At 39.6% G+C, this 25,031-nt stretch overlaps 2 protein-coding genes across 5 annotated transcripts in view; one reads left to right on the top strand and one right to left on the bottom strand.

Moving 5' to 3' along the window:
- The window catches only part of rnf44 (ring finger protein 44), a 325,815-nt gene extending 310,155 nt beyond the window's left edge, over positions 1–15,660 (top strand). The window contains exon 6 of the transcript XR_015506912.1: positions 15,541–15,660. The gene's annotated coding sequence lies outside the window, so the exon portion shown is untranslated. The remainder of the gene's footprint in view (positions 1–15,540) is intronic.
- The window catches only part of unc5a (unc-5 netrin receptor A), a 716,311-nt gene that overhangs the window by 210,822 nt on the left and 480,458 nt on the right, over positions 1–25,031 (bottom strand). For all 4 annotated transcript variants that reach the window (XM_087280938.1, XM_087280937.1, XM_087280936.1 and 1 more), the window contains one exon: positions 20,253–20,486. In XM_087280938.1, coding sequence (XP_087137064.1) covers positions 20,253–20,486 — 234 coding nt within the window. The remainder of the gene's footprint in view (positions 1–20,252; positions 20,487–25,031) is intronic.

Genomic DNA, 25,031 nt, shown 5'->3' on the forward strand with positions numbered 1-25,031 from the left:
TTGGATTGTTACTAGGTTACGGTTAAGCTTGGTGCTATATAGACGTTAGAGTAATTTGTGTGGTTGCTAGAGTGTTCTATTCTGGATTCTCACTAGGTCAAGCTTGTAACTAAATAACTGTTTTTTGATTTGTGTGGTTGCTAGGGTCTTTTATTCTGGATTGTTACTAGGTTACGGTCGAGCTTATTGCTATATAGATGCTAGAATAACTTGTATGGTTGCTAGGGAGATGTGTTCTGGAATGTTACCAGGCTACGGGTTAGCTTGTAATTAAATGCTAGGATGATTTGTGTGGTTGCTAGGGTGTTCTACTCTGGATTGTTACCTGGTTACGATCAAGCTTGTTACTATATAGCTGCTAGAGTAATTTTTGTGTTTGCTAGGGTCTTCTATTCTAGATTGTTACTAGGTTATGGTCAAGCTTGTTGCTATATAGATGCTAGGATGCTTTGAGTGGTTGCTAGGGTGTGCTATTTTGGATTGTTACTAGGTTACGGTTAAGCTTGGTGCTATATAGACGTTAGAGTAATTTGTGTGGTTGCTAGGGTGTTCTATTCTGGATTCTTACTAGGTTAAGCTTGTAACTAAATAACTGTTTTTTGATTTGTGTGGTTGCTAGGGTCTTTTATTCTGGATTGTTACTAGGTTACGGTCGAGCTTCTTGCTATATAGATGCTAGAATAACTTGTATGGTTGCTAGGGAGATGTGTTCTGGAATGTTACCAGGCTACGGATTAGCTTGTAATTAAATGCTAGGATGATTTGTGTGGTTGCTAGGGTGTTCTACTCTGGATTGTTACTTGGTTACGATCAAGCTTGTTACTATATAGCTGCTAGAGTAATTTTTGTGGTTGCTAGGGTCTTCTATTCTAGATTGTTACTAGGTTATGGTCAAGCTTGTTGCTTTATAGATGCTAGGATGCTTTGTGTGGTTGCTAGGGTGTGCTATTTTGGATTGTTACAAGGTTACGGTTAAGTTTGGTGCTATATAGACGTTAGAGTAATTTGTGTGGTTGCTAGAGTGTTCTATTCTGGATTCTTACTAGGTCAAGCTTGTAACTAAATAACTGTTTTTTGATTTGTGTGGTTGCTAGGGTCTTTTATTCTGGATTGTTACTAGGTTACGGTCGAGCTTATTGCTATATAGATGCTAGAATAACTTGTATGGTTGCTAGGGAGATGTGTTCTGGAATGTTACCAGGCTACGGGTTAGCTTGTAATTAAATGCTAGGATGATTTGTGTGGTTGCTAGGGTGTTCTACTCTGGATTGTTACCTGGTTACGATCAAGCTTGTTACTATATAGCTGCTAGAGTAATTTTTGTGGTTGCTAGGGTCTTCTATTCTAGATTGTTACTAGGTTATGGTCAAGCTTGTTGCTATATAGATGCTAGGATGCTTTGAGTGGTTGCTAGGGTGTGCTATTTTGGATTGTTACTAGGTTACGGTTAAGCTTGGTGCTATATAGACGTTAGAGTAATTTGTGTGGTTGCTAGGGTGTTCTATTCTGGATTCTTTCTAGGTTAAGCTTGTAACTAAATAACTGTTTTTTGATTTGTGTGGTTGCTAGGGTCTTTTATTCTGGATTGTTACTAGGTTACGGTCGAGCTTCTTGCTATATAGATGCTAGAATAACTTGTTTGGTTGCTAGGGAGATGTGTTCTGGAATGTTACCAGGCTACGGGTTAGCTTGTAATTAAATGCTAGAGTAATTTGTGTGGTTGCTAGGGTGTTCTACTCTGGATTGTTACTAAGTTATGGTCAAGCTTCTTGCTATATAGATGCTAGAGTAACTTGTATGGTTGCTAGGCAGATGTGTTTTGGAATGTTCCTAAGCTACGGGTTAGCTTGTAACTAAATGCTAGAGTAATTTGTGTGGTTGCTAGGGTGTTCTACTCTGGATTGATACCAGGTTACGGTCAAGCTTCTTGCTATATAGATGATAGAGAAATTTGTGTTGTTGCTAGGGTCTTCTATTCTGGATTGTTACAAGGTCACGGTCAAGCTTGTAGCTAAATAGTTGCTAGAATATTAGTGTGGTTGCTAGGGTGGTTGCTAGGGTAATGTTGCTGAACTTCTTTAGATAGATGCTACGGTGCATTGTGTAGTTGCTAAGGTGATGGTGCGGTCAAGTCAGAAATGTTCAAGAGTGACACACTCCAGAGTTTAATATTGGTCCAGATCTAAAACTCTCAGTATGAGCAATAGTAATAGTGAAGCCTGCTCTAGCATGCACACTAATAAATCCATTCAAGTAACAGCATCACAGAGCTATTCAAATAAAAAGCTATTAAACATGAATGCAGAGTGGGTCCTATACATTTTGTCCCCATTGGCTTACCAGTAATAAGGTACAAGAAATAACCATCACACCGTATAAAATGAAAATGAGCACGCCGTAAATTAACAACCACTGAGACAAGTTTGTTACGCAACATCTTAAATCAGTGAGGGAAATAAAAAGGCTTTGATTTTAATGACAGAATAGAGCCGCTGTAATAAAAGATTTCTTTCATTCTCCAACAACTTAATCTCAACTGTCTGGCAGCGCATAAAGATAAGATAGCATAACAAAGTGACTGACATTGACTCATTTCCGCCTGGCGTCTTCCACGACTTCTCAAGCGTGAGAAAACAGACCTTGCACTTTCTGAGCGAGTCGGAAAAGTCAGAAAAGAGATCTGAATGATGGAGGCAAACATTTCACAGATGTAAATCACCCAGACATATGTCGGAGAGTTTTCTCCAGCTGGTGATGAGGTTATTTTTCTCTTTCTGTCTTTCCCTCCCACCCATCACCTCAAATATTTCCCTCCCTTGAGTGCGCTCTCTGATTAAAAACTCCAAACGAAAGCGGCATACTTTCCAAACGAGCATGCCACAATCTGACAATCAGAGCAGCAGTAAATAGCACACAGGCTTTGTTTTGTTGTCGGATAGCGAAGCCAACTGTCTTGTTAAAGAGGCTAAATGTGGAATTCAGAAACTCTTGTCATTAGCGACATCGGTGGCCGTTAAGTGAACTGCAGCTCATTTTATATTCTTTTATCTAAAGCGTCTTCTTATAACACTTTAGAGGAAGTAAATCTCAAACCGGCCTCCATAAATTAACCAGTAAATAAATGATTCTAAAAACACACAAAAAGAAAATACATCTGCATCAGCTCAGATTAAAGATATTGTCAAAAATACAATACTGCTCATTGCTACTATATGTCACAATCACCAGCGATCTAGCAGTTGCAGATCACTGGAGAACTACAAATCTGTCATACAACTAGCCTTTAAATCCCATCATGCACCTCACACACACACCAGCTCCAGTTCTCTTTCTGATTGCACACACACACACACACAACTGGAAACGAATCATAGACTGATAACATGGACTATACATTTACCTCTTACACACACATTGCTGAGTCTTGTTGTGTGGTAACTAGAGATGTAATGGATCTGGTAATACAGATCACAACCCACAGTTCGGAACGCACGTGACCCACGGATTAATAACTTTTTTGTTAGGTTAATCCAATATTTATAACAATTGCAGAGAGATCGCCTCTCACGTCATTCAAATAGTTTCAAATTATTTTGGCTTTCGTGTAAAATATAACAATAACATGAAAGTTGTGGTGGGACCTAAATGCCTTTCTTAGCTTATTAATGAAAGTTTTTTTCTGCCACTGTTTGTTTGCCTGCATAAAGGCATTCAGTGTAAGCTTCACAATTAAACATTAGTGGATCGTGATCTCAATTTAAACCCACACAATATGAAAGATAAATGATAATGAAGCGCTGCAGTCAAATCTGCTTTTGATCGAGAGAGATTCAGGTTTTACACTTTTTTTAATGAGTTACAATCAATTAAATAACAGTATATAGCCCACATATAAACACTGATGTTTATGGTAAAGATTAAATTCACAGTTTAATGGAACTTGATGCTGGTGAATGTTGTAGCAATTACATGGCTTAACCAACAGGTGGCGACAAACAACCATCAAAATTTTGCCACTGAGTATTTTTAAAAATGATGCACCTATAATGAGTCATAAAGTTTGATCTGTGTTGTTGTGTTTTATGTGTTGAAACCATTAATTGAATTTTTGTTTTATCTGAATAAGGGTATCTTCCGTCCAATCCATATCCGTGATCTATGTGGCTTCACAATCAAAAAAAGTCAATGGGGCAAAACATCCACGTTAACGAAAGGGTAGCATATCCGCCCAGAGTCTGTTGTTTAATCTTTGCTAATTTTCAAAGCATTTTCCAAAAAAACAAATTTGTTAAAATAAGATTTCCCACCAAAAATCATTACATTTTCTGAAACACAGAGAAAGTTGTTGTCAAATTAGGACTCAAAATCCCCCCAGAGTGGATGAAAACATCCCCAACTGCACACAAGGGTTCAAATCTGTTCACACATTATAAAACAGCAATTAATACATAAACAAATCTTACATTTAGCCTATTCAAATGTTATGACAGCACTTAAAGCCATGCGTCACTTCGAGGATTATCCTCCAGCATAGTCAATGCATGCTCATACGCACAAATTATGCTCAGACGTTACAAAAAAGGTCAAATATGTGAACGCCTGCTCTTTCTCTCTCTGTCTATTTGTTTCTAGCGCAGTCAGCAGATTGAAAACACCAGACGTTGGGTTGAAAGGTCTGTAGGGAGAAGGGAATATCACACGGGTCTTGATTAAATGTGAACAACATTTGGGAAAGAGGCACCAAAGGTCATCGCTCATCCATCTCTGAAACGAGAGGATATTTTACAATCCACTGCCTGGTGACGGGCCAGATAAACCAGTGAACCCGAAACATTCATCTGCTGCTGCTTCAAACTTCCGTCAGTACATGTTGATGTGAGCGCACTTTAATCTGGATGCTCATGCTCGTTCTGCCAATCTTGCTGTATTGAAAGGTCAAGTGCTGTAGAGAGACGGCATTGTTAGGTCAGTGTTGTGGCTCAAGTATGTATTAATAGAGTCTGATTTACATCTGGAGGTTGTACATTTGTTTTAAAGGAAGTGTCTTTGGGTTTAATAAAATACAGTGTAAAAAATACTGGGTTCCACATAATTCCTTCATGTTGTCCCCATGTAAGTCGAGGCCAGTATACATGTCGTGTGTGTCTCATATGTACCATTGTTCAGCAGTTCCTGCTGCTGAAAAACAGCCCCTCAGCATGATGCTGCCTCCACCATGCTTCACTGTAGGGAAGGCATTAGCCTGGTGATAAGCGGTGTCTGGTTTTCTCCAAATGTAACGCCTGGTGTTCACTCCAAAGAGTTCAATTTGAGTCTCATCAGACCAGAGAGTTTTGTTTCTTATGGTCTGAAGCCTCCTTTCCACTGCACACGACAAACGACAGACCGGGAGTCATTCATTTCCAAAGGAGAGTAGCTCAGGAGCTGCGTGGAGTTCCGATCATCTCAGTACGCGGAAAATTCAACGCAATCTCACGGTAATTCGTAACTTTTTAATTTAGTGGCTAATTCGTATGAATTCATATGTTGTTCATTCATTCATTTTCTTGTCGGCTTAGTCCCTTTATTAATCCCGGGTTGCCACAGCGGAATGAACCGCCAACTTATTCAGCAAGTTTTTACGCAGCGGATGCCCTTTCAGCCGCAACACATCCACACACACACATTCACACACACTCATACACTACGGACAACTTAGCCTACCCAATTCACCTGTACCGCATGTCTTTGGACTGTGAGGGAGACCGGAGCACCCGGAGGAAACCCACGCAAAGGCAGGGAGAACATGCAAACTCAATACAGAAACGCCAACTGAGCCGAGGTTCTAACCAGTGACCCAGCGACCTTCTTACTGTGAGGCGACAGCACTACCTACTGCGCCACTGCTTCGCCCCTTCGTACGTTGTAATTCGTATAATTTAGGCCGTACTCACACTAGGTACAGTTGCCTCGAACCGGGCCAAAGCACGCTTGTTCCCCCACCCGTCTCCCCCGACGGCCCGCGCTCACACCATATCGGGCCTCGGCACGCTTACGTCATCGTTGCTGCGCTGTTCAGAAGCGCTCTCTATGGCAAGCCTTTTTAGCATTTAAATCTTTGTTCTGACTCCATAAATATATTTAGAGATATCTCTAATTATATTTTGACTAGTCATAATTAATTCAATTCAATTCAGCTTTATTTGTATAGCGCTTTTACAATGTAGATTGTGTCAAAGCAGCTTCACATAAATGGTCATAGTAACTGGAACAGTGTGGTTCAGTAACTGGAACAGTGTGGTTCAGGTTTTAGTGTTTAAGTTCAGTTCAGTTCAGTTTAGCTCAGTTCAGTGTGATTTAATCATTACTGAGAGTTCAAACACTGAAGAGCCAATTCATCGATGCGTAGCTCTACCAATCCTGAACCATGCGAGGCAGTGGCGACAGCGGAGAGGGAAAAAAAACTTCACCTGATGGGAGTGAAGAAAAAAAACCTTGAGAGAACCAGACTCAGTTTAGTCAGAATAACAATTAGAGATATCTGCAATTACAATTGTACTAGTACGAAATCAGATTGGAGATATCTGCAAATATATTATGACTAGTCATATTCCTCCATTGACTTCCATTGAAAAATATTTGCAGATATCTCTAAATGAGTTTTGACTAGTCACAATTGTAATTAGAGATATCTCTGAGTTTTTACTAGTCATAATACATTTGGAGATGTCTTTAATTCGTCATATTTAGAGATATTTACAAATATATTTGAAGATATCTCTAATTAATTTACTAATAGTCGAATTACAGTTGTAGATATCTTGAATTGGATTTTTGACGAGTCAAAACTCATTTAGAGATATCTGCAAATATTTTTCAATGGAAGTCAATGGAGGAATATGACTAGTCATGATAGATTTGCAGATATCTATAATCTGATTTCGTACTAGAACAATTGTAATTGCAGATATCTCTAATTGTTATTCTGACTAGTCGAATTATAATTATGACTAGTCAAAATATAATTAGAGATATCTCTAAATATATTTATGGATAGTCAGAACAAGGTTTAAATGCTAAAACGGCTTGCCATACGCTCTCACTCAGCAGCACAGTGGAGATTTCTCTAGTTATATCGTTTCAGTCGTTTGATATGCCGCCAAATATTTCGCCAAACAGTCCTTAAGGATGCGGGGACACGCAGTCAGATATTTCGCCGAACAGATCCGCCACTTTTGGCGCTCATAAACAATCATAAAGCCCTCGTGCTGCAGGAATGAGGAGGTCTGCTGAAGGCGCGCAGCTGACGTGCTGTGTGGAGTTTGCGTCTTTAATAAACTACGGCAGGTTGCGTTCACTGAACAGTAAGAATGATCAATAAATCCATATCAAACAGTCCCTTAAAAGTCACGTCTCGCTTTCGGTTTCGGGCTTTGGCGCGTATTGCACTCACACACAAGCGTACCGCGCCAAAGCCCAAGTGTACCGCGCTGAGGCACACCTCTTCCAACCGGGCCAGGGCCGGCCAAGTGAACCGTGCTTGAGCGCGATTCAGCGCACTCACACTTCTCAAACGATCCGGGAAACGGGCCTGGGCACGGTACGAATGGCATAGTGTGAGTAGGCCCTTAGTATGATTTGCTCATCACCCAATGACGGTTGGGGTTAGGGGTCGGGTTGGGTGCCACGCCTCCTTTTTAAAATTGTTAATTTTCGTACGAAAGAACTAGAAAAAGTAAGTTACTTGTGTTTCCTCGTGAGATCAGATTGGAAAATTTGGATCCGAATTGAGCTGCTGAAATATTTGAACTCCTGCGACTAGACCGTATGCAACCGGCCGACTGGATGTGACGTATTCCCGAGTTGTTCAAGCAGGTGATGAGAAAAAGGAGTTTTTTTTTTTTTTGAATCAGAAAAGTTTATATTTGTCACATAACCAGCGATCGCTCTCCAGAGATCGCTGGTTCTCACACGAACACTAAGGACTACACTTCTGCCTTCCCCTGGACTACATATTCATACATGCTCTCCGGTTACACTCACACATGCTCACTCATCAAGATTGATTACATTCTCACCAGCTGAACCTTGTCCGAGACTGATTACACACCCTACATTAACCACATTTACTCATCCAGTTGGCCGAGTCTTGTTAGCTTTCAGTGACATTACAACGCGTTTCTCCTTGTCTTGTTTTCTCCGTGCTTAAACCCTAGCCTTGTTTACCCTTGTTCTGCTGTTTAGCTGCCTGCCTTATGACCTACTGCCTTTATATTGATTACGACTCTGGATTTGCCTTCACATACCCGTTTGCACCTGATTTGACCATTGCTTGCCTGACACGAATAAACCTGCATGTTGGATCTTACCTCCAGTTGTTTGTGTCACTCCCCGCCGTTACAATATTGAAATAAAAAAAACCCATTTCTATTCATAAATGTATGTAATAAAGTAATATATATATATATTTTTATGTTGTCTCCAAAATTTTTGTTTTTAGTATTTATTCCTTGATTCAATCATGGTGAACGCACAGAGAATACTAACTCTTGCTTTTGCACTCCTTTATTTCAGACACTGCGAGAACAGCTTCTCTCCCATGGTGCAAGTCAGAACTGAAAATTCTGTGTGACTGCCACAAGGGGGCGTATTCCGACAGTCGTGTCCAAATGTTGTGTGCAGTGGAAAGGCGGCTTGAGAGTCCATCAGATGCCTTTTGGCAAATTCCAGGCGCGGAGTGTCTTCCGTCTGGCCACTCTACCATACAGGCCTGATTGGTGGATTGCTGCACAGATGGTTGTTCTTCTGTAAGACCCTTCTCCCCCGATCACTCAGCTTAGATGGCCGGCCAGCTCTAGGAGGAGTCCTGGTGGTTAACCATCTTCCACTTACGGATGATGGAGGCCGCTGTGCTCATTGGAACTTTCAGAGCAGCAGAAATGTTTGTGTAACCTTCCCAAGCCTTGTGCCTCGAGACAATCCTGTCTCAATTCCTTTGTCTTCATGCTTGGTTTGTGCTTTGACATGCACTGTCAACCCTGAGAGCTTATGAAGACTGGTGTATGCCTCTTCAAATGGTCAAACTTTGTCATTATGGGTTATTGTGTGTAGAATGTTGAGGAAATAAATCAATTTGATTCATTTTGGAAGAAGTCTGTAACAAAAACAATGTGGAAAAAGTGAAGCGCTACGAATAGTTTCCAGATGCACTGTAGAAAGGAAATTGTATAATATTACAGTGATTAATTAATTAAGACCACTTTACCGATCACATCGAGACATTTAAAATGACACCAAACATGAATATAGAGCCACAATATCAAAACCTTGGACATTCTTTGTGGAATGTGAGTGAGGTGCTCTGGTGGAGAAGGTAAAGTCGAGGGCAGAGAGCGAGGCTCAGGATGCATGATCGAGACAGTTAAACACCTGGTTTCCCAGCTGATCTTCTCAGATTTTAAAAGTCATTGTTTTAGTGCCGGACAATTCTCGTGGTCTTGTCTCATGGAATCCCATAACAGTTCTCAGGGTCTGATATTATGAAAAGACCACAAGCATTCATTTTGTAATCTGTAGTGAAATGTATATGAAAGTATGCATGCACGAGTGTCTGGCACAGGTCCTGTAGTAGTGGCCAGCCAACAATAAAAGCAGCAGCTCTGAAAACAGACCGCTGTACATTAAATATTAATCTAATCGTTCCCACAAGACTCGCATACTGAAAGCATCTGAAATGTCAGCGAGTCCCAAAATGTCATACTTGTGATTAAAGACAATGACATTGTTTTAATGTGCTTTAATTGGGAGATTAAAGATAGCTGTTGTTTTAGGCACGGCAAAAGAAAAAAGCGATGACTAGAAAAGAAGTATTAGTATAATGTGACAATTGCTTATCTCAATGAAAGCATCAAAAATAATAGTGGTGTCTTATTCATTAGTGTGTGTGGAAGTAATGTAAAAGGCCCAGCGGCAATCAAAATGCAATTAACATGCACCCGAGATGATAGTGGGAAAAGTCGCATAAAAATAACAATGCATCTCTGTCATGACCGACGCTTCTAACGCTATGCTAATTCTGAAATCCTCTTCTGTTATCAGCGATGATTAGCATAATAATTCCATCACAATAAATCAGCCTCGTGTCTTTGAAGGAAAGTCAATCAGGGATTCAGATGTGGCTCTCGGGGAGTGAAACACCTGTTAGACCACAAACATACTTTACAAACGTTTTGCCAAAGATGAGAAGCGTGTTGCTGAATGTGTGTCGGTGGCCACTGTCGGATCAACACGAGAGGTGGGTGATGGACTAAAGCTCACACTTCAAGCAGCAAAACCAAAATCTGAATCTTGTTTATGTATAGGTTACTAGTCTTATATTGTAGATGCCGAGACAAAAGAATCATGAAGTTGCATGCATAATATGTAATAAAATGACAAGGGTGTGTTCAGATCTCAAACTTCAAGAGCTTTACTGTGCAGTAGTTCGGGAAATAAAACACTCATTCCTGTTCTCTATTGGGAAATTGTTTTTTAGCAATAATTGATTAAACTTTTCATTCATTCATTCATTCATTCATTCATTCATTAATTCATTCATTCATTCATTCATTCATTCAGTCAGTCAGTCGTTCATTCCCTCATTCAGTCATCCATTCGTTTATTTATTAGTCGTTTATCCCCTCATTCATTCATTCATTCATTCATTCATTCATTCATTCATTCATTCATTCATTCATTCATTCATTCATCCCTTTATTTATCCATCCACTCATTCAGTCACCCATTCAGTCGCTTATTCATTTATTAACTCATTTGCTCATTTTCTCACTCGCTTATTCATTCATTCATTCATCTATTTATTTATTCATCCACTTTTTCAGTCAGTCATTCATTCATTCATTCATTTGTTCGTTCCTTCGTTCATTGATTGATTGATTCATTGATTCATTCGTCCATCCTCTCATTCATTCATTCATTCATTCATTCAATCATTCATTTACTCAGTCAGTCAGTCACTCATTCAGTCACTTATTCATTCATCCTCTCATTCATTCATTCATTCATTCATTCATTCATTCATTCATTCATTCATTTATTCAATTTCCTCAATCCATTCATTAAAAAAATTAATTCCTTCATCCACTCATTCATCCACCCTTTCATCCATTCATCCATTCATTCATTCATTCATTCATTCATTCCCTTTATTCTTTCATTCCAATAATTCATTCCTTCATCCACTTATTTATCCATTTCAATAACTCATTCATTCGTTCGTTCGTTCATTATTTCATTCATTCATTCATTCATTCATTCATTAGTTTATTTATTTCTTCTATTCATTCATTCCAATGACTAATTTCTTCATCCACTAATTCATTCATTCCAGTAATTCATTGCTTCCTTTACTCATTCATCCACTTATTCATCCATTCCAATAATTCATTCATTCATGCATGCATTTATTCATGCATTCATTCTACACAAAAAAGAGACAGCATACCTTAATCAACATTTCTCAACAACATAAATGTACCTAAATTAGTCAAAGGACTAGCTTTCATTGGTAGTCCCTTTGCCAGATGTTATAGGCCTAAATAATTTCATCGTGCTCCGTTTAACAAATCTGTTTGAAGAAATTTTACTTATATACAGTCAAGCCCGAAATTAATCATACCCCAGGATGTGAATAATAAAAAAAAGTTTCAATTTGAAATTTGAACAGCAAAACTACATTACCCACAATGCTGTGCAGAACAATTCTACCAATCAGAGTGAAAAGTAAATACTTTAAATAAACAGTTTTACATAGTTACAGTTTTGCATCTTTAACCTTTGTTGGTTGCTTGGTACATGCTTTATAACAATTGAAGATATTTTAAAACACCTCCAGAACCAGCCTGACTGAAAAAGTGGATGAGCGCAAATACACTCTAATAATGCTGGTCCTAGCATATGCTATTCTCAGAGTATGTTTATGGCCTAAAGAGCAGTCTCCCTTTTCATACTAACAATGAGCACACAGTTCCCCATATAGAATAATGCATGTCTTATGAATAAACTACAGAAGGACTGACAGAAAGCATCTCTACAGGAGAGCACTGCATGACTGAGTCTGCCCACGTATGATGCTCCCCTGCAGAGGCCACTGCTGATCAAAGGCAAGGTTGCTATAAAAATGAGGTCATGGGTTAAAAAAAAAACCCTGCACATCTGTATTAGTAACTCGACACCTAGGTTATGCTTTATATAAAATAAAACAAAAGGATGTTTTTATAAGTGTTAGAAGTGCAAAAAACTAAATGTTTTGACAAATCCTCTGTCATTGCATGAAATCTTGTGTCATTACTAGTACTGTCAATCGATTAAAAAAATGAACTAATTAATCACACCTATTTTGAAAGATTAATCGCGATTAATCGCATTTAAAAGACAGAAACTTGTAATTTTGGCTATTCAAATGTAAAATTAATATAAACGAAAGACATAACCTATTTAAATTCAAAGTATAATTGTTTATTAGAATTTGTGTTTAACTTGTAACACAGATTTCTTCATGTAAACAACATACAATAAACCAAGATCCATATTTCTTACAAAAATAAAAACACAGGCATGTTAATGCCATTTAAATTTCAAAACAATCAATGCCAATAAAGAAAACATTGATTTCCAAGTTGGATTCTAAGTGCACTGCAAAAAATAATGCCAAAATACAGGCATTACAGATATGGAAAATGGAAAGTTATAATAATAATAATAATAATAATAATAATAATAATAATAATAATAGTAAACTATTGAATACAAACAGTTGCACTCATTGTAATGTTGTATTGCTGTGTTTTGAGAACCTTAATTATAAAGTAAAAATTATAAAGTTTTGCTCAGTCCTTTACATTAATCCAGTTGCTAAGACTAGGAGTATCCCACAAATGCACTCTCCACGGCATCCCTCCTAGCTCTTCAGGTATGTCGCGCTCAACTCACCCCCACCGCTCTTCAGGTATGTCTCGCGTGCACACGCCCCTACTCAGATATGTCACTCACTGAACCCGTGACAAACCTCAACGGGCCTGACACACACACACACACACAAACAGACACACACAACGCGCTGGAGTGACTCCCTTCAGATCGAACACGCATGATCGCGTTCATCAAATTTCCTTAAACTAAGCGTTCTTAAGTATGGCTGTATTTCACAAGGATTCTGACACAACAACGCAAAGCATACGCTTTCGTTGCGTTTAATGAGGAAACACGCTAAACTTAATGAAACTTTGAAGGGCTCATGCTGAAAGGCAGAGTCTTTGACAGCTCGCCTCAAAAGTGCTTCCTTCCTTATCCATATTTCTTTGCATGTTGAACACACGTCCACCACAACAGGAAGTAAAAAAAAACCTGCAACTGCGTTAATTGCGTTAATTTTTTATTTACGCGTTAATTATTTCAAATTAATCGCATGCGTTAACGCACTTATTTTGACAGCACTAGTCATTACATAAAATAAATAAACAAATGTTGCTATTTTCAGGTGGTATAGGCTGTTTTTACACGGACGCCATTTGTAAAAGCGAAATCGATGCTGCGGTGGGAAGAAACCCGGAAGTATCATTGCGTGGGAGTTACATAGGTACGTTGTAGCTGGCTGTATATCTTATCAGTGAAGATAAAGTGACACAAATTTATAATTTCACCGCCTTCCGAGTGACCAGAAGGTCCATTCTGAATGAATGATGAAAATATAAAGGAATTTCAGAGCTCATTTTCAGCTAAATTAAGGGAAATGGCACTAGTTAACTAACGTTTTCTTTCCCAAACACACGTTTTTGATGCCATTTATCAAACTCGAGTTTACTGCTACTTGTAAATAAAGATAAACAATGCATTATAAGTCCTTCATTAATCAATAAAAATAAAACTGGGATACATTATTTAAAGGAATAAAGCATAACAAATAACCTTTGGGGTGAAGTGCTTAAGTCCGCTATATGCTTCAGTACCAAAGTTGCCGCACTAGTTGCCGTGAGATTGTGTTGATTTGTTAAATAAGATAATAATAATCTAGCCTAAATAAAATAACAATGAAATATTCACCATTTGGGCGAAGCAGTGGCGCAGTAGGTAGTGCTGTTGCCTCACAGCAAGAAGGTCGCTGGGTTGCTGGTTCGAGCCTCGGCTCAGTTCGCATTTCTGTGTGGAGTTTGCATGTTCTCCCTGCGTTTGCGTGGGTTTCTTCCGGGAACTCCGGTTTCCCCCTCAGTCCAAAGACATGTGGTACAGGTGAATTGGGTAGGCTAAATTGTCCGTAGTGTGTGTGTGAATGTGTGTGTGGATGTTTCCCAGAGATGGGTTGCGCCTGGAAGGGCATCCGCTGCATAAAAATTTGCTGGATGAGTTGGCGGTTCATTCCGCTGTGGTGACCCCAGATTAATAAAGGGACTAAGCCGACAAGAAAATGAATGAATGAATGAATATTCACCGTTTCATTTCATACAACACAAAGGCCTCTTCACCCTTCACCTCTGTGTATTACTCCGCCCACATACAGCCAGCAACAAGCAGAGACGCTACAGTTTGACAAATATGACTGCTGTTAGACAACTAAATGTACTTTTCAGGCTTTTTTAGTGGAGAATGTAGTTGTTTAAATTGCAACTATGCAGTTTCTATGTAAGAATAGTGCCTATTTTAAAATATTTACAATTTCTGAGACCTCGTCTGCGGCCAAAGATGGTTGACGTTGTCTATCCACAAGATGGCGCCAGAACAGCCTAATAAGCCCTTGCTCAGTGTGTTCTCTTGAGCGCGAATAAAAAGCTGAAAAACGGAAGCCTCGTGGTTTTTAAAGGGCCATAAAACCCCCTTGTTTCAGCAGGGTGTTTTCACACCTCTACTTTGGAAAAAGTCAGAAAAGTGGGCGTGTCCAGCTCTGTTTAGGGGGGAGTGTCGGAGAAACTAAAGTGGGATGGTGTGGGAGTGCCTATTTGGGCATGCGCGAGTTTCAGTCTCAAAACACACACACACACACACAGGGGAGAAAGTGACTGTGTTCACATGGACATCTGTAGTCGAATTATTTGCCAAATTATTAAATGGTGGACTTTAACTGCAGTTTGGCTCTTTCATTCAGGGAATTCATTCATGTCCCTCGCGACAAACGAGATATTTGATTGGAGGAACTGCTCTAAGCGTGTATTTTTCATGCAATGTTTGATACCGCACGGCGAATGAGAGAAAAAAACCCTCCGCATTTCCCGGAAACTTAGATGCACACGGCAGGTAGTGTCAGAAAGCCGCGTGTGTTATTCCGGTCACAAAATGCGGTGAAAACCCTACACGAGGTTAAAGTTTGGTTGTGGTGCTCACATGTTTACACTCGGTGCAATAGTTAACTTAGTTCGATACGAACAAACTGAATAAACAAAGAGCACTGGTCGCTCACTTACCAAATCTGTAGAGACAGGACAATCACCAGCAACTAGAGCCGCATCTTTATGAAGAGAATACTACAAGCGAATCCAGATCTCAGCGTTTGCAGATGAGAACAGCTCTCAGGTAAACAATAATCCTCCTTAGACACGTAAGTTATTGTTGTGGAGCGTCGCGTACACTGTTAATCCACACGTGACTCTGAGCTCTCACAGCAAGAAAATAAAAACAAAACTCAACTGCAGCAAACTATAAAAGCAACACTTCACGCTTGTTTTGCCAACACAACGTGGCGTCTCTGTGGCGTAAACGCGGTGACACTAATGAATATTAATGAAGTTGCACAATAGAGCGCGCTGATTGGTTTGAACCAAGCTTTACTCATGCATTAATGCAGCACACTGTAAGACGTAATAAGACACACTCTGGCACAGACGTCCAGTCTGCACGCTGGAATACACGCTATTATGTCATGACCGGGACGCAGCTTCAAAAATTCATTTCAAACTGGAAGTACGAATTTGCTTGAAATAACGCAAAAACAACCAATTTACACTTTTTAGTGAAATATAGGTGTCCTAATAGTGTTTTTAGCAGTGTGGGACACATATACCACTGTCAACAGCTCAAAACATGTGTTCTGGTGTTTCGTGACCCTTTAAGGTGGACTGGATAGAGTCAATAAGAAGCTGCGAATAAGAAGCTGGATTCAGCCTTGTCCCTCCTTATCGCAAACACAACATCAGTCTGGTGAGAAATCTCTCTGGACGGATGGCATTTCATGTCACAATCAGCCTTATTATCTTAAAATGTGAGCAAAATTTGCTGTTTTGTCATCACATTAAGGGGATCACACACCAAAAGCGTTGCTTCACATTACGCTATAGAGAATCATTCAAACACTAGCTCTACAGTGACATTGGTGAATTAGTAATGGCTTCTGCTGTTCTGACGTCAGCTGCAGATATGAATGAATGGCGGAAGAAAGTAGTTCCTAATACAAAAGGGGTTTTAGACTCTCTGTGTTTGATTTTCTTTTTTGTGTACAGGATTGTGCCGTCGAACTGTTGTATAAACGCAATATCACACCAGTGCTGATATACAGCCATAGCACACTGCTACGAGTGTGATATTGCTCATATATTAACTGAAAGATGGATATTTATTCACACTGGTCACAGCTTGACACAGACGAGTTGACAAACCAATTCGCCTCTGTGCTGCCCGGGGCAGTGTCATAAACTCAACAAATTGATGATTTAGTGTAGTCTACAACCAACAAACCAACCTTTTTTTTCATCTGGAAAAGTACAGTTATCAATAGTTCTTATATAATATACATTTAGCCAACAGAGCCTAATCTATGAATCAAACTAATCCAAAGTTTTTCTTGATGTTTGCATAATGATAACAAAAACTGCACATTAATACTTAAAGCAAACTGATGTAAACCGTTATAATAATACAATAATAATAGTGATCTTTTTGTGAGTGTTGGAGATGTGCAACAAAGCAGTGCGCTTCACTCAAAACTCCTCGTCTGCGTGGTTAAGAGCTCATTTTAAACTCCACTCCTGGTGTCTCTTTCTCAGCATGGTTCCACCTGTGTGGCGCCGGCGGGCAGCTTGTGGAGGGCAGGAGTGGGCAGAGACGGGCAGCGGACAGATCTCTTACTCTGACAGAAGAGCTCAGGGGCCACGGCCAGAGACTCTCTCCTTTTCATTTACTAATTAAGCATGCAAATGATATCTTAACAGTCTGCTCAGACGCGCTCCTCCAGGGAGCCTGCTCTGGCATTAGCTCTTGATTATTCCTGATCTGTTAGGAGTGCGAGCTAAAAAAAAATAAGTGTGTGCTTGAAGGAGATTAAAAAAAAAAAAGTGTTTGGCCTAGTGATGCATGACGATACTGAAGAAATAAACCTGACATTGCAATATTTAGTCGTGATATTTAGATGAATTTAACAGCTATATTTTAAATTTCATGATGATTTTGTTGGGAATGGCATTTGCATTAGTTATAATCAAATACAAGTATATAAAAATACAATACAGAGCTTTATAGTTTTCTGCTGAGTCAAACTGACAGAAGTTGTACACATGTAATAATCAAATGTTAAGCAACATTGCACAATTAGGGCTGCATGATAGTAGAAAAATCTGATTCTCAGATCTGATAATAACGGCACTTGTACAGCCTCTTCACCCTTCTGTATTACTCCGCCCACACAGAGTGACAGCAGATCCATAAACTCACTACAGTTTGACAAATATTGCAGCTGTTGGACAACATCATGTACTCTTGAGGCTTTTTTAGGTGAGAATGTAGTTGTTTAGATTGCAACTGTGCAGTTTATTTATAAGGATAGTGCCTATTTTAAATATATTTTGTGAGATTCAGTGCATCAGTGGCCATTACCCTGTCATTTAGCAGAGCAAAGAGATTGCATATTACGTCATTAGGGGAGGAAAAACTCAGCATAAATATCAAACTACAGCTGATCAAATCATTATAAAACTAGTAAGTGACATTCTCAGTCGATCTTTCTCTCTTTTGTATGTTGTAGTACTGTATTTATATCACAGTAATATGGTAGTGCTTGCTTTACTCTGGCTTTTTCACGGTTAATTATTGTGATCTCCCTATTGCAACAGAAAATACTGGGAAATCTCTGTAGACTGATGGCACTTCATTGGCAGATGGCAGATTACCTCAGAAATATAGGCTATATGTCATATATGGCATATTATATACATCATTTTTGATAAATATTTAAATGTGTGTAGCATGTACATGACATATTTCATTCCTCCGTGTACCACAAGAAGGAAGCCTGCGTACCACTAGGGGTACACATACCACAGTTCGAGAACCACTGCTTTAGACATTACGCTAGAGAGTCATTCAAACACTAGCTCTAAAGTGACGTTTGTGAATGAGCAGCGGTTTTTGCTGACAAAATGATGGAAGAAAGTAGTTCCTTATACAAAAAGACATTTGAGACTCTCCATATTTGATTTATATATATATATATATATATATATATATATATATATATATATATATATATATATATATATATATATATATATATATATATATATAAATATTAGAGGTGTGAACCTATACTGGTCTCACGGTTCGGTCCGGTTACGATTATCATGCCTTCGATTCAATTCGATATCTCGGTGCATTGGCGATGCTTTCCATATACAGTGTTATATTTTAGGGGGGAGGCTATAACAAGCTGTCTGTATAAACACACAGACACATAGCAACACACTGTCTCTCATTCAAACACATACACAACCATAAACAGCATCAAACAACAAACACATGCACACACACATACACAAACACACACACTTAAGCCCTTGCAATGGGGAGAGCTCGCGCTGAACGTAGCAGAAAAACAAAAAAACAAAAAAAAATAAGCACTTTTCCGACAGTCCCTTACAGAGAGCTCCTCTCAGCGCGAGCTCTGCCGGCTAAAGTAAACGCAGACTGCGAGGGCTTAAACGGAGCAGTGCTCGTAATGTTGAGCGAAAAAAAAAGAAAGACAGCTGTGAAACATAACCAGCTTTGTCTTTCTGTAGGAAACACACTTTAGATCTTTTTAGGGTGAGAGGTTTTTGAGTTATTGCCGTTTATAACTGAATGTGTGTCAGGAATATCGAAAACAAAACCAACTGAATCGCGCTCATTTCTGGCGCCCCACTGAATATACAGCGCCCTTAGCATTTGCCTATGGTGCCTATGCTACGGGCCGGCCCTGAGTTGGCTGAGTGTTGTAAATACCGGCGCTCACCTCCCTCACGAGAGTGCATAGGAGATAAATGACGTCAGTACATAATAACCGGTTATGATTATTACTGAACCGATACCGAATTGTCCGCATCTGCATCGCGGTGCACCAAAGAAACTATTAATTTTGACACCCCTAATATATATATTAAGTGTGTGTGTGTGGTTACTACCTCAGAAAAAAAAATTAAATAATTCGTAATTTCAGACTTACTGGGATGATTTTGCTGGGTAGTACATCAATCAAATATAAGTACCTTAGAGCCAAGATCCAAATGAAAAGATTCTGCATTTCTGAAGCGTGCCTCACACAGGCGAGTGGGCTTGATAAACCACCTGTAGAAACCACACTAATTCATCTGTCTGACACTTTAACAGACACATGCACCAGTTTTTTTAACCAAACACCTCCTTATATACACTCCATACCTCTACAAAACAAAAAAACAAACATTGTGCATTCCTGAGTGTGCTTGGCACAGGTGAGTGGACTTGATAAACCACCCGTAGAAACACTCTTGTCTTTATTAAATAAGGCTGCCTTCATCAACAGCTACACTTATTAGCTCAACCATCTAAGTGCAGGTGTTATGTGAACACTAAAGTCCGCATGAACCGGAAGCTGTGACCATTTTTATTTTCTGTACAAGCGCAGCTTGTTTTTTCTGCTGCAAGCTGATTGGATGAAGTAAAGTAGGCACCTCATTCAGAAAGATGTGGAAAAGGGTTCTGGAGAGTTATTCCAATCTAACAGACTCCTCCTGCTCACCATTTCTGTTTGTCAAAACTGACAGATGGGGGGGGGGGGGTGTGTGGTTAAGGATGTTAGCCACGCCCACTACATCAGACAGACATAATCTGAGAATTTAATTGAAAGCAAAAACAGGAAGTGCATTTTCAGATTCCACTCTTAGATTACAAGGACAAACAATTGTGCATATGACATGCACAGATGAATTGTTCACCACAAAACTAGCAATGTGAGCTAACAACATCAATACAGTTTTGATTTCACGTGTACTTTAAAGCCTCACCTTGAGCAGGTCCTGTGTGTCGTCAGTGCAGTAGACGCGGATGTTGTACTCCAGCGTGGAGCAGTAGGCCGGAGCGAACAGCAGCAGTTTCAGCCGTTTAGCAGCAGCCATACTGAGCGACTCCCCGACCAGAGCAAAGCGACCCAGCTGCTCGGTGAACACCCGACACGTCTCTGCCTCCAGCTGGCAGTAATACGGCTCCGACAGCAAGTCTTCACCCAGCAGAAGAACATCCTGAGGAGACAATAGTAGGGATGGGTGATCTGGACTTAAAATAAATCACTATGGAATTAATATTTCTAAAGAAACTCGGGATAAAGCAGTTAAAATTATAAACAAGACTTCATCATGTGCGCATCTTAATCTGATTCAGATGAAAATTCTTTACCGTATTCACTACAGCAAAACCAAACTGGCTAAAATCTACCCCAATATAGATGAAACATGCGATCGTTGCAACTCATGCAAGGCAGACCTAACCATTATGTTCTGGCCATGTGACAAACTGAGACGATTTTGGTCTTCAATATTTACAATTTTAAACTCAGCCTTTAATTTAAGAATTCAACAAAATGGAAATGGCTATTTTTGGAGTAGCAAATGAGGACATCCATGTTGCCAAAGACATAGAAAACACCTTTGCCTTTGTAACATTAATAGCCAGAAGAAGAATTCTTATGGAGTGGAAATCACCAATGCCACCTAAACTGTCACCTTGGCTTATATGTAATGCTATTTTTGAAAACAGAAAAAATTTAATATTTTCTCAGAGGATCAACCAAAACATTTTTCAAAACATGGGACCCTCTAATAATTCATATTGAGACTAATGTACTCCTCCAACCATAAATTCCCACCCCCACCCCACTTTTTTATTTATTTATTTATTTATTTATTTATTTATTTATTTATTTATTTATTTATTTATTTATTTATTTTATTTATTATATTTTTTTTGTATATTTATTTTTATTTTATTCTCATTTTAATTATTATTATTTCTTACTATAATTAATATATTTCCTTTTTAATGCATTTCCTTTTCATAATAATTTTTATTATGTTCATTTGTCTCTTTCAAATTTATGTATGGTTCAAAAAAAAAACTTTATCATTGAATAACTTTAATGTACTGTACCTTTTGTCAAAAACACAATAAAAAAAATAAAAAATAAAAAAATAAAAACATCACTACATAGACCTGTGACCATAAAGATGCTGTGGTCACGCATTGTATTTCTATTTATGTTTCATTTATACTGGACTCTAGAGTATGCCCTCGCAGAGCCTAAAATGAATTTAAACAAACATCGTGCCACCCTGGTCGAAAAGCTGTTCAATTAAATTGTCATTTGAGAGCTGAAGTGGCAAAAATATAGTTGAGTGATTTAACTGAAATCCCATAGAAAAAAAAACATTGACTTTAGGATGAGGAAACCGGAACTGCTAAAATGCTAACTCGCTTCCAGGTTTTTGCATTCAAATTGACGCCATATTCCTCCACTCTATAGGGGCAGGACAGTACATCTGACATTATTCTATCTTCTGGTTGCCATTATCAGTCTCACACTATCTCTTTCCGTTTTCTGAAAGTCATGATTGTAGGAGCCATACATTGGATATTGGCGATTGGCCACCAGGTGTCAGTACGGGAGTATATAACTGCGGCTTCACTGCATTGAGGAAGAGAGCATTGAAGCACACAGTTTTTGAACGCAAGTTAAGGTAACATGAGTAGTGTAATATAGATGAAGGAATATTGATAAAGGAATTCTGTTGATTGGAAAATAAAGACGTTTTTATTTGCATCTATTTTGCGTATGGACTTTTACGCGTAAAAAACGTGCTTACTCTAACAACAATAGCGGCCATTGCAGCTACAACCACCAAGTTTCTCTTTTATTATCAGAGCAAATAGGATTGTAAAAAAAAACTATTTATTGTACCCTCCCAACAACTTCGCTTTAAAGGGTCACGAAACACCAAAACACATGTGTTGAGCTGTTGACAGTGGTATATGTGTCCCACACTGCTAAAAACACTATTAGGACACAGATATTTCACTAAAAAGTGTAAATTGTTTTTTTTTTGTGTTTTTTCAAGCAAATTCGTACTTCCGATTTAAAACAAATTTTTGAAGCTGCGTCATGGATAATAGCGTGTATTCCGGCGTGCAGACTGAACGTCTGTGCCAGAGTGTGTCTTATTACGTCTTACAGTGTGCTGCATTAATGCATGAGTAAAGCTTGGTTCAAACCAATCAGCGCACTTTATTGTGCAACTTCATTAATATTCATTAGTCACAGTGTTTAGACGGCAGAGACGCCACGTTGTGTTGGCAAAACAAGCGTGAAGTGTTGCTTTTATAGTTTGCTGCAGTGAAGTTTTGTTTTTATTTTCTCTCTCTGAGCGCAGCTGGAGTCACGTGTGGATTAACAGTGTACGCGACGCTCGACAACAATAACTTACGTGTCTAAGGAGGAACATTGTTTACCTGAGAGCTGTTCTCATCTGCAAACGCTGAGATCCGGATTCACTTGTAATCTCCTCTTAATAAAGACGCGGCTCTAGTTGCTGGTGATTGTTCTGTCTCTACAGATTTGGTAAGTGAGCGACCAGTGCTCTTTGTTTATTCAGTTTGTTCGTATCGAACTAAGTTAACTATTGCACTGAGTGTAAACATGTTAGCACCACAACCAAACTTTAACCTCGTGTAGGGTTTTCACCGCATTTTGTGACCGGAATAACACACGCGGCTTTCTGACGCTACCTGCCGTGTGCATCTTAGTTTCCGGGAAATGCAGAGTTTTTTTTTTCTCTCATTCGCTGTGCGGTATCAAACATTGCATGAAAAATACACGCTTAGAGCAGCTCCTCCAATCAAATATCTCGTTTGTCGCGAGGGACATGAATGAATTCCCTGAATGAAAGAGCCAAACTGCAGTTAAAGAGCCCATATTATACATGAAATAGGGTCATATCCTGGTTGTTAGGGTCTCCAACAACAGTCTAATATGCATGCAAGGTCAAAAAACACTTTCATGGTCTTATAATCTGCATTTATTTTTAGCTAATTATCCCAGCGACTCCTGTATGAATCGTCCAGTGATTCATTTGTTCCCAAACCCCTCCTTAGCGCGGAGCTAATCTGCGCTGATTGGACCAATGACAGTCTGTCGCGATTGGTCGACTGCCTTCAGTCAGAGAGGGAAATGGCCAATAGCTAATCAGCAATTTAAAAAGTAATCACAGTTCATACACGCTCGATAGTGTAGACGTGGATTTTAGCTGCCACACTATGGCGAGTGGATAGTGCCACGGATAACCGAACGAAGGAGACAGTCGTGTACTCGCCATACCACACACACACACACACACAAAAACACACACACACCTCCGGATGACAACGCTCCCGCTTCCGCCCGCACCCGCCAGGTTTTAGCCTGAAAACCCGCTCCGTTTTCTGCCCGCCGCGCCTGGTCCCCGGCCCGGAGCGGAGAACACAACCAAAAATCACCCAGTATACAGTCCAGACAGCCAAGCTGTCTGTTTAAACACATACACAGCACAAAGCTCGTTCGTTCGTTCGTTCGCTCTCTCTCTCTCTCTCTCTCGCTCTCTCTCATACGCGCGCGTGCGCACTAACACACACACAAGCACCACGCAGACTCTCTCTTTCTAATTCGCATAGCAATATCTGTGATATTGCTAGACAGCCCGCTCCCGTCCCAAATTAAACCCGTTACCGACCGCTCCCGCGATTTATTCGGAAATTTATTCCCGCGGCTGTCCCCGCGCCAGATTTCTGCGGCGCGGGAATAAATTTCCGAATAAATCGCGGGAGCAGAACTCTAGCACGGAGCTCCATAAACAAACAGCACGCGTCGCGTTTTTAACGTGACTTTGCACGCGATAAGATAAAATATCCAGTTAACCTGATACAGTACACGCGGTTACAAGTAACAAATCACAACTAAATACATTTGCAAGCTAGAGTAAACGAGGCAACAACTTTAATCGCACGTACTTACACTTGAGAATTGGAAGAAACCCATCCTGACGTCCATCAGTTACTCTTTACTGATCCTTCCTTTAACAAACTCAGATGAAGTATTCTTTGTAGCATGTAGCTTCCAGAAGTTTCCAACTGCTTGGTTATAATGCTGATGTTTCATCTTTGGGTAGAGACTCAATATAATGTCCATCTGCAGTGTGACTTCAATCGACCGGCATGTTTGTGTGCGTGTGTTTGTGGGTGTGCGTGTGTTTGTGGGTGTGTTTGTGTCTGGGTTTCTGCGTCAGAGGGCGGGGCTTCAGGTTTGAAATCTCCCGGGTTTGCGCGTGCACGTGAATAACTTGGTTTCGTTCGTACGTCATGGCGAAACACCTAATGAGTCGGTATCAAGGCGACTCGTTTGAAGCACTATGAGTCGACTCTTTTATAGATGAATCAACAGTTTTAAACACTGTACACTAACAGATTTAAGCCTTAGCTGGATACTTCACTTCACTTAGAGCTGTGTTACACACTACATGGAGGGGAATTTTCAAAAACCCATAATATGGGCTCTTTAAAGTCCACCATTTAATAATTTAGCAAATAATTCGACTACAGATGTCCATGTAAATACCATCACTTTCTCCCCTGTGTGTGTGTGTGTGTGTGTTTTGAGACTGAAACTCGCGCATGCCCAAATAGACACTCCTACACCATCCCACTTTAGTTTCTCCGACACTCCCCCCTAAACAGAGCTGGACACGCCCACTTTTCTGACTTTT

The sequence above is a fragment of the Danio rerio genome, chromosome 14, assembly GCF_052040795.2.
Source record: "Danio rerio strain M-AB ecotype USA chromosome 14, GRCz13ab, whole genome shotgun sequence".
Classification (NCBI taxonomy): Eukaryota; Metazoa; Chordata; class Actinopteri; order Cypriniformes; family Danionidae; genus Danio; species Danio rerio.